Source organism: Kryptolebias marmoratus, linkage group LG20, assembly GCF_001649575.2.
Source record: "Kryptolebias marmoratus isolate JLee-2015 linkage group LG20, ASM164957v2, whole genome shotgun sequence".
NCBI classification, from domain to species: domain Eukaryota; kingdom Metazoa; phylum Chordata; class Actinopteri; order Cyprinodontiformes; family Rivulidae; genus Kryptolebias; species Kryptolebias marmoratus.
In genome coordinates, this window is record NC_051449.1 from 24,383,525 (window position 1) to 24,394,266 (window position 10,742).

General features: G+C 37.0%; 1 protein-coding gene and 1 long non-coding RNA gene across 2 annotated transcripts in view; one reads left to right on the top strand and one right to left on the bottom strand.

Moving 5' to 3' along the window:
- Window positions 1-4,356: 4,356 nt before the first annotated feature.
- On the bottom strand, window positions 4,357-5,718 carry LOC108247724. The gene is made up of 3 exons (XR_001809090.3): window positions 4,972-5,718; window positions 4,815-4,890; window positions 4,357-4,741 (listed from the first exon to the last, which is right to left on the bottom strand). It is a non-coding gene; the product is annotated as an uncharacterized LOC108247724 (long non-coding RNA).
- Window positions 5,719-5,759: 41 nt separating this feature from the next.
- The window catches only part of paxip1 (PAX interacting (with transcription-activation domain) protein 1), a 50,179-nt gene continuing 45,196 nt past the window's right edge, over window positions 5,760-10,742 (top strand). Inside the window, exons 1-5 of the mRNA XM_017436071.3 lie at window positions 5,760-5,970; window positions 8,299-8,433; window positions 9,304-9,347; window positions 9,525-9,588; window positions 9,684-9,794. Coding sequence (XP_017291560.1) covers window positions 5,890-5,970; window positions 8,299-8,433; window positions 9,304-9,347; window positions 9,525-9,588; window positions 9,684-9,794 — 435 coding nt within the window. The 5' untranslated portion in view covers window positions 5,760-5,889. The remainder of the gene's footprint in view (window positions 5,971-8,298; window positions 8,434-9,303; window positions 9,348-9,524; window positions 9,589-9,683; window positions 9,795-10,742) is intronic.

Below are 10,742 nucleotides of genomic sequence, written 5' to 3' on the forward strand. Positions count from 1 at the left end.
AATCATCAAAATTAAACGAAATAAACATTTGAAATATATGAGTTTGTATGTAATGTATGAATATAATATACAAGTTTCACTTTTTAAATGGAATTACTGAAATCAATCTACTTTTTCATGATATTCTAATTTTATGACCAGCACCTGTACTCCTTAAGACATTAGTAAGAGTTGATCTCTAATTACATCTTTAAAGTCAAAAATGTTTGGAGATGACAGAATCTTTAAGGTATTTTATTCCACACAACATATTTAAAATGGTAGGGGGTTTAAATTTTTTTTGCTAAGTTTCAACATTATTGTCACAAAATTGCCAGTAAAACTCAAGGTTTTATCAAAAAACATTACTCTCATGAAAATTGTGTCATACACATTTTGTTTGAAAAATATTATTTGTGCTTGTGCTCATATCAGTTTGCTTTCTATTTGTGTTTGTAACAATGAAGATAAATAAATCTGGTTAAAAAAAATCCAGTCAACAGCACCACCTGCAGGCTTCTCTCTGAGACAATTATTTCTGAGACTTTTTAGTCTGATATCTGACGCTGTTTTTCCTGAGACGTGCTGTTTTCCTGAGACCTGATGCCTTTTCTTCTGATGTCTGAGGATGTTTTTCCTGAGACCTGAGGATGTCCTAAAACGTACATTGTAATGTAAGTCACCTTTGGCATATGTGACCAGTTTAACTGTTGGTTCTGTCAATGGGCATCATGTAAAATGTTGCTTGTAGACAGTTCCTGGCAAATAAACAGAAACTCCAGAGTCTACAAGTAACTTCAAATGGAATGGTGCACTAGTTTAAATACCTGGGAACTCTTTACTTGATGACAGACTGATCATTGACCTGCATGTGGACTCACTTTGTAAGAAAGCTCATAGAATGTATTTCTATCAGAGGCTTTGTGGTTTTAATAGGAATTGTACTTTTATGAGAATGTTTTACTGAGTATCTTTTAACCTTTAACTTAATCTGCTGGTTTGGACTTTTAACAAGTATGTACAGAAACAAACTCTTGGGGATTGTCAGGATGTGCAACAAAATTGCTGGCACAGCCCTACAGAACCTCTCTGACCTCTTTTAATATTTATATTATTAAATGTTTATTTGTGATGGTGAAACCGATGCTTCCTGAATCACTGAACCAGTTTGAGATAGTTGCTCCGAAAATGGCCTATTGTGTCAAAGTGCTCGATACACTCTCAAATAGTGACATCTAATGCTTGTTTTTATGTACTACAGTTGACGTGAATAAAATTGATAACTTCATTTAACCCTTGCGGCACCTTAAAAATGTCTATACACTCTTTACCTTTGCGTCCCACAATGGTACACTTTATAAAACTATTATAAAAATTCAATATATATATATATATATATTTTTCACATTCACTGCATTAAATCTTTTCAACAGATTCAGACCTATCCAGAGATATAAAGTTTTTCATATTTTGCTAATCTTTTTTATGTTTTTAGGCCTTTTTTGTCCAAAAATGCCTGATTTTTTTGAAGGAGAAAAACCCACAATATGCAATATTTTCCACAAAAAACCTCTGAAGTAGAATATTTTTATGTGGGTGTTTTAGCCTTGACCAAGTTGAAAATTAATAACAACAATGATTTTTATGCATTATTATTTTTGGCACAATTAGAGTTAAAAGTGAAAACGGACACTTTTTACCTTTGTGACCAAAATGGTACATTCTATAAAACTGTAGTAAAAATTTAATATTTTTAATTTTTTAAAATTTTCATTGCATTATATCTTTTCAACAGCTTCAGACCTATCCAGAGATATAAAGTTTTTGATATTTTAAAATTTTTTCTATGTTTTATTCCTGTTTTGTCCAAAAAAATCCTAATTTTTGAAGAAGAAAAATCTAAAACATGCAATATTTTCCAAAAATAAACAGCAAAGTGGAATTTTATTTAATGTGGGTGTTTAAGCATAGACCAGGTCCAACAAATAGCAACATTGATTTTTATGCATTATTATTTTTGGAGCAATGAGAGCTAAAAGCAAAAACCGACACTTCAAAAGTGGTTAAAAAACAAAAACAACTGGACTTCTATTCTGTAGTTGAAGATGTTTCGCTTCTCATCCGAAAAGCTTTCTCAATTCAGAAATAGAGAGTGTGGAGTTGAGCTTTTAAAGCTGAGCTGTGATGTAAGCTGGATTGCTTGCAAATTGTTCTCACTCTCCTAACAATAGGGGCTCGTTAGGGTCCTTGTTTGTCTGACTCACTGATGGGCCACTCTGGTCACATGAGTGCAGGTGTTGATTGGAGTGAAACTGACTGGGGATCAGGCCTAAAGCTCCATTATATGTTTTTGAAAGCTGGAATCTGAGACCTCCTCCTCTGTTTAATGTTGGTTTCTTCTTTTTGACATAGATGGCTTCCTTTACCCCCCTCTCGAACCATCTGTCTTCTCGGTCCAAAATATAAACATTTTGATCCTGAAAGGAGTGTCCTTTATCCTTGAGGTGTAGGTGAACCGCTGAGTCCTGTCCAGAAGAGGTGGCTCTCCTGTGTTGAGCCATGCATCTGTGGAGAGGTTGTTTGGTCTCTCCAATATAGAGGTCTGAACATTCTTCGCTGCACTGAACTGCATACACAACTCCGCTCAGTTTGTGTTTGGGTGTTTTGTCCTTAGGGTGGACCAGGCTCTGTCTGAGAGTCTTGTTGGGTTTGAAATGTACTGGGATGTTGTGTTTGGAGAAAATCCTTTAGAGTTTCTCGGATACTCCAGCAATGTAAGGAATGACAATGTTCTTTCCTCTGTTTTTGATTTTTAACCATTTTTGAATTTACCATGGCCTGGATGACTGAGAATTTACACCAGCATAAAAACCGACACTCTTTACCCTCAGGTCCCAAAAAGCTACCTCTTATAAAACCTTAATAAAAATTTGAAGACAAAAGAAATGATTCACTTTACAACATAGAAACATTTTATAACTTCAGACTAAACCATTTTAAAGGATTTTTTAACCATGCATTCATGGGTCAAAGCACACAGCAGATTACTGTAAGGTGCAATCTGCATGCATGTGCTACACATCTAGCACACTGGTTCAACACTCTTTTGGGCTGCGTGCACAAGACACACTGGTTTCTGCTTTCTGGAAGGTCCTGGCTGCAGCTCATCCTCCTTCTCTTGGACCTGGCCTTGGGCTAGTAGGACATTCCAGACAATCCTCTGTATCGCCTTGTTGTTGAAAAGTGCTATATAAATAAATTTGACTTGACTTGAAGATGTCTGGTACTCAAGACAGTAACATTTTTGCCTTTCTTTGGGACATAAGGAACAACAGTCCTGTTGCACGTGAATGCAAATACAGAAGAAAGCATCTCTTTGCGTTTGATGTTGAGCAGCTGTGGTGGGAGCTCTGGTTTGTTTGACCTAAGTATCCCAACAAGGGCCATCCTTCTCTTCTGTAACTTCTCAGCAAGTGGAAAAGATGTGACAAAATTGTCAGTTGTCACAGTGTGCCCCTCAAGCTCATCAGTGAATTGAAGCACAACCATTTGTTGTGCTTTCTAGGTTCTGAACCAGACCTTCCTGTATACACTTGGAGCCTCCATGCATATGAGGTCTGCACATCACAAAGAGCTCAAATCTTCAACCCATACTTAAAAGGGACCAGCTGTTCATCAATGCATATGACCCTCTCTAGGTTGAACAGTTCTATCTGCTCCACAGGTACCTAATTGGTGCAAACTTGTCTTTCCTTGCCTGTCTGGCCGGGACAGTTTACCATCGAACTCAGAGCCAGATCACCAGTAATGTATTCTGCGACACTGAAGCCTACCTGGCTTTTGATTCCTGAAATCACACACACACACGACCAGATAAAATATTTTCTCAATCACATTCACATCACTCCTTTATATCATTGCCAACACACCAGGGCTATTTTTGTGGTGTTCATTATTTTTATTGCCATGCATTTTAAAAGGTAATAGAACCATGTCCCCATTGAAACATGATGAAATAAAGTAATGGGGCCTGTGGTAATTTTAGGGGGGTTATCACACCTAAAACCAGTTTTCCTTGTATTTTGAAGGTAGAAGGTTAGATTATTTTGGTTTTCATGGGTAAGTTATTTTAAAATGCTAGGATAACTGTTCATCAAAAATATGTGGTTATAATGGGAGTCGATAGGACCAAAATGGGACAGAAGGTAAAGAGTGTACACAAAGTGCATATCTTTTGTTCTACATTTTGTTCTGCAGCTCATGTTTTCCAACAAAACCTGTTTTTGTAGTTTATATAAAATTGAAAGGAGGATGTTACAATAAACATGACCTTTTTTAACAATAGTGACACCTTGTCCTGTTGAACTGTAAATATCATTATTATTCCATGAATTATTCTTTTTATTTTATTACTATCTGAGAACATAACTTTATGCTTTGATGTCATGATAGTGATTCATATAAGAAAAGGCTTTGAGTGACATTCAAAGACATTCAAAAAGAATAGTTTTCACTGTTTTTGGCTTCAGTCTGCTTCTCTTCTGACTCACTACCTCTTCAGCTTTAGAGAAGACACGCTCTCATGGCACAGATGTTGCTGGCATATGCAAATATCGTTTTGCCAGTTTGTTTAGATGAGGAAAAATTGTTATGCGTTGGGTCCAGTATGTAAGTGGGTCTTCTACTCTGGACAGGTACGGCTCTGACAAATAACGTTGAACTGTAGCATCTGCAGTAACACTGTGGGTGTTCTGAGTGGCACCTAGAAGAAAAAAAAGTGTATTTAGTCAATATTTAAATAAAAACATGCTGCTGCTGATGATAACACAACTAACCAACTCGACTATCAAGAAGCTCCCATAAATTATCCATTTTCTTGGATGCTGCATGTCCAGGTGGCCCGGACACAGACTGAAAAGTGCATATAGTTGATTTTAATGTATATAGTACAGTAATGTATAGTGTTTGCACAAATAGTAAATACATGGTTACCTGTGATGTTTCTTCCTTCTCCATCTTTATCAGGTTTGAACACTGCAGTGGGTTTTATTCACAGATTTAATTGTTTTGCTCTCTCCTACAATCTTTCTTTCTATGAATGTTTATATTACTGTAGTTTTGCGAATACTTTCGACGTTTAAAATCTTGTTTTTTGTTCCTTAGTTTCACAAGTTACCTCTATTTTCTATGTCTTAATATCTTTGTCATTTGTCTCCAATTTTATTTTTTAGTTCTCTTACAATCGGAGTTATGGTTCCCTATTCATTATCTTTTTTTTTATTTAAATATAATTTTGAAGTCCTCCTTCACTAAATTCCTACGAACTACTCTGTTCTAATCGAACTTAATATTCCTGTCCTTCATCTTGCCTCAGCCGCTTTCCCTACCTCGTCTTTTCTCACCACTAACAGATGTCCAATCCTCAAATACCATGTCATCCCCTGTGTTTCCTGCCTGAGTTGCCATTGTGATCAATTCACGTGCCAGTTTATGCCGAACCTCCAAAAACAAAATCCAAAAATATTTAGCCGAAAATCAGTAATCCGAGAAGCTGCTGTCGCCCTGAGTCTGCCTCCAAGACCGGAGTCATCCTCGTTTCAAAAACCCACCCCTTCAGGAATGATCACTTTATCAAGTCTTTTTTATTATAATGCAAAATTCGCTTTGAATTTGAGAAAATACGTTGAGCACCTGTTTTATCCCGGTTGACCTCTGACTGCATCACGTGACATGACGTCACTACGAATTTGCAAAATGGTTTATCCCCCCTTATGTGTGAGCAGAGTAGTACAGTCCAAGGCGCGCTCGGCGATTTGGTGCTGCTGTCTCCAGTTAACTGAGAGCTATAAACTTTCTTCTTTCAGCCTGATTTATATTTCACACTCTCTTTCTCTCTGTTCATGGAAAATCATGTCTGAAGAGGAATGGAAGGTTCCTGACGAACTTTTTAAAGATGTCAAATTCTACGTCGTCGGGGACATTGACCAAAAGGTGAAGCAGTGAATGCTAGCTTTATTTCAGCTATGGCGCTAGCATGCTAACCTGTCTGATGCACTGTTATTATACATGCTAAGCTAACTGAACACAAAGCATCACGGTGAATTAAATAGCAGTAGAATTTCTCCTCTCTGTCGTGTCTGTTGAAGTCATTAGACCGTTCGTTAGACTTGTTTATTTTAGCATTAGCTCATCTCTCTGGAGTCTTACAGAGTGCTAGCTTTCATTCTCTGTGTAGGTGGCAGTGTTGAACTAGTGAGCAACTTGTTTAACCCTTAAATGTGTGTCGGTGTTGTACATGACTATTAATGCTCCGCACAGGTTCCCACCGTGTCGTTTCACATCAACCTGTAACTGTCAACATATTGCTCAGTTAGGTTGCGCTCATAGCGCATGCGCCATCGTTATTTCGCTCGCTAGTGCTGGAGAAATATGGCACCTTTCTGTACTTCCTGCCAAATAGTCCTCCTCCGCGCGCTCAATAATAATGGACACTACCGTTTTAGCACTAAAGGAAAGGAGCTTTCTGTTTTTTGACAAGAATTATGGAGATGTTGACTTAATTTTCTGATATTTTCAGAACATATGTGCAACATGCTTTAGTCAAAACATCACGGTGAAGTTTTTCTTCATTATCATTTTGTTGAACTTAGACAACATTTATTCAAATGTGGGCTACTGTTTATAAATGAACAATATATTGCACTGTAGTGCCCCATAAAAGCTGCCCCCCCCCCAATTTTTTGTATGTACTCTAAATCATATACTTTATTGTAGAACATCTTTCATCTGTGATTGTATTGATTTCAGTAATTAAATAGAGAAAATATTAAGAGTTTCATAAATATTGACAAAATTACAGCAAACGTTTAGGATCAGCAGAACCTATAAAACTTGAAGGGCTTAAAAATCTCCATGCAGGGCCTAAATTAGTTATAATTAAACATTAGTCCATTTGTAAAAGGGTTTGTTTATTTTTGTAAAATAAAAGCTTCAAGACTGTTTGATTAACTGATTCTCCATCTGTTTTATGTAACTGTGCAGTCAGAAATCCTGGGTTACAGACTTCATAATCAGCTTTGTAGCACAACTAAACTTGATTTGTTATTGTGAGGGTTAAAACATCCATCCATCCATCCATCCATCCATCCATCCATTTTCTTTAACCGCTTCTCAGGGTTAAAACAGATCTCTTAAATAAATTTGATGTAAGTTAAGCCTGCTTTGTAGTACAGAGCACCAGACTGTGTGATGCTTCAGCAGGGTTTCCCCCCAGTTAAGAGGCTAAGCCTGGTGGTAGGTGGCCGATCGCTGGCCAACCGTGATTTAGTAAACAGAAAAAAAGATTAAAGTTTACAGGAAAGTTGAAAATATGGCTATTTATTATGTGATATTGTAAGATACTTGTGCCAAATACTTACACAACTACAGTTTTACAAAAAGGCACTTTTGTAATACTTTTTAAACAAAAATACAATTAAAATGAATACAAATTATTTGCACCTAGTTTGAATCCTAATTTAAGTCACATTTACAAATAAATTAAATTAACATAAATGAAAAAGTGCAAACAAGGCACCAACACACGTCTCCTGTCAATGCCAATGAATAACAACAGAGAACTCTGAAAAAACAGAGATACTGTACTGTGCCCTTTGTGGGACAGGCTGCATGTTGGATCACTACATGGAACAACAAAACAAAGAATATCTAATGCTGAATTTGCTGTAATTTTACTGTTAAACAAGGATAAATTAGCACGCGTCATATTAATATTTTCACTAAGTACAAAACATGCTTACTTTATTCGGTCTTGTAAAGCCACTCACTGAATTTCAGCTAAATTAACCATTTTTGGTTAAACCCTCTTGTTCGATTTTTATTGCTGTGGCTCTCTCGTGGAGGGATCATATAAATACTGATACAGGCGAACCAGCTCTGCTAGAGAACCGAAACCTTCCTCTTTGAATGGAGTGCGGCATGTGCGATCTGTGCAAAGTTACAAGAATTGGGAGGTGCACGACCATGCGCTGCAACACCGCACAGGGCCTTCGCGCAGGGGCGGGGACAGCGCGATTGCGTCGTGCGCACCCTCGCGTCAATGCATCAAGTATAAATTTACCTGAGAGGTAGATCTTGGGGGTGCTGGTGGAAAAAAAAGGTGTATAAAAAATAACGTATTTTACAATAAACAAGCGGAGCTTAGCCTGGTGGCGGCGGCAGGGGGTGGGCTGGTGCCCCACCAGGCTTTAAATACACTGGGGGAACCCTGCTTCAGCCTCTGAGACTTGATCATGTCTGAATCCTCTGCTGATGTTGTAGGTAGTGCAGCTTCTAAAAGCAGGAAAAGGGAAGGAGGTGTCCTACAACGCTCTGGCCACTCACATTATTGCAGAGGATGGAGACAACCCTGAGGTGGGAGAATCCAGAGAAGTATTTGACCTGCCTGTTGTCAAGGTAAGGGTAGTGCGGCATTGTGTTTACACCTCGCTCAGCAAAGTGTTGTGTTAAACTGCCTGATACAAGTTCAGCAGTCTGTCTTTGGATCACGTTCTTTATTCAGGTTTAGACTATCATAAAATAACAACACCTAAAAGATCCTTTCAGCAATTGGCTGTCAAAGTAGCTGTTAATTCATCTATTTTCTCACACCTTACAGTCCCTGTACCACATCATAGCCTTGTATAAAACCTGGAAATAACAGTGACTAATGAAGCTGCCACTATTGTGTCTCCCAAAATTGATATTTTTTTCTGTTCAGGCCTGTAGGCAGTTCATACCTGCATGACTGAGTGCGTTCACGCTTGAAGTTAGCATTTCATTTCTTCACCTCGTTCTCTGTGGCGACGTTCTCCTCTCTGTTTGCCTTTCTTTTAAAATTAAAATTAAAATTCTTTGGTGTGAAGCCAGTCCACCCCTTTAATGAGGGTCGGAGTTTGTGGTGGTCCAAACCAGATTTCTGATAGTAATTCCCACATTAAGGAATGTTTTTATTGTTTCGGAAGTCAAAAAATTAAACCCCAGTGGTAATTTCTGGCCAGTTTGAACAATTAATTCCAAAAAACTGAACTGTATTGTACCTGTATTCATCCGCTCACTGTTGAATTGCTGAATGCTTGTGAACCTAAGAAGCTCTGTGGACGTCACACATCAGGGGGCGAAAACACTTGAGTGGTTTTATCAATATTCAGTATTTTAAAAAAAATAGTCAAATTATTATTATTTTAATTTTACAGCATACATATTTTATGATTTTCTTTCAACTGATGTTGGCTTCAAAACACTTTTTCAGTTCTGCTTTAACTTGTCCCTATATATTTTTTGCAGCCTTCTTGGGTGATTCTCTCTGTTCGATGTGGAGATCTTTTACCGTATCCTTTCATCATCAAGTTCAGAACACCTTAAATTTACAAAATAAGGTGGAGATAGAAATGTTACTATGAATGTACAATGTTTATGAAATGAAAACAGCTTTTAGTTCAGCGTTTAATAATCAGCAACAGATCTGGTTTTCAATGTTATTTTTTTCATAACTGTTGTAACTATAGCGTCACTGGCTTCTCTCCAGAATCAGGACAGATCTTTTTTGGTGTGACGGCTTGTCTTCCTAGAGTAAGTATGTGTGAAAACGGAAACATGTTTTTTTCAACTGAAAAAAATATTTTCAGTAGTTTACAGCGTTTGTTTTTATCGTGAATAAATTTCAGCTTCCGACTGATCTCAACGCTCTGTGGGCTTATGTAACCTTCCATGGTGGGGAATGTCAGCTTAATCTCAACAAGAAGGTCACCCACTTAGTGGTGAAGGAACCAAAGGGGGTACGTGTATGCTCTGCCTGTAATGTTGCTGTGCACATCCTGATTTTGGTTTTCTTGCTCTGTATTGGTGAGTAACTGAACATTCAGAGAGGCAAACAGGTCAAAAGATAGGGTTGCTCAAATATGGAAAAAAATAACAATCATGATTATTTTTATCAATATTTTAATTGTGGTTATTAAGAATGATTGTTCATTGAGTTTGGAAACAATTTGTATTTTTGGCCTGTAAATTGCCTCAAATGTGATTTTTTTTTTTTTTTTTTTTTTGTCTTCTTGGTGAACTTAAAGTAGTTGACAAAGTATTTATTCAAATGTAGGCTTCTGCAGCTTATTCAAGGTGAGACAAGAAGGAACTGGCAAATCAGAATAATAGAAAATATTTTTAGTAATAATTTTTTCTTGATTTTACTGTTTTCATCATTTGTATCAGAAATTGAAATCAAAACTACAATATTAATTAATTGCACAGCCCTATACAAGTGCCTGCTGTTTTTTCTGCTGCTGCTGTATTAATGTTCTGATGTAGTGAACAACTGTTGCTGTTGATGCTGTCCCATCAGAAGACAGCTACCACTCTGTAAGCACAAAGGCCTCTTCCATCACAGTTCTTAGAAGGCTGTTGTCAAACATCCCCAACAACTTTTCACCAATTTGTGTCTCTTTGTTAGCAGTGGAATGGTTCACAAATATCAGTACTGAATTGTTACAATACAGGTGTAAAGTTAAGTTTTATTCAACCAAACAAAAAAATATGTTTGTCACAGATCATGACTTCCATATATAGAAGACACACATTTTACAGGTGCTGGTCATAAAATTAGAATATCATGAAAAAGTAGATTGATTTCAGTAATTCCATTTAAAAAGTGAAACTTGTATATTATATTCATACATTACATACAAACTCATATATTTCAAATGTTTATTTCGTTTAATTTTGATGATTAC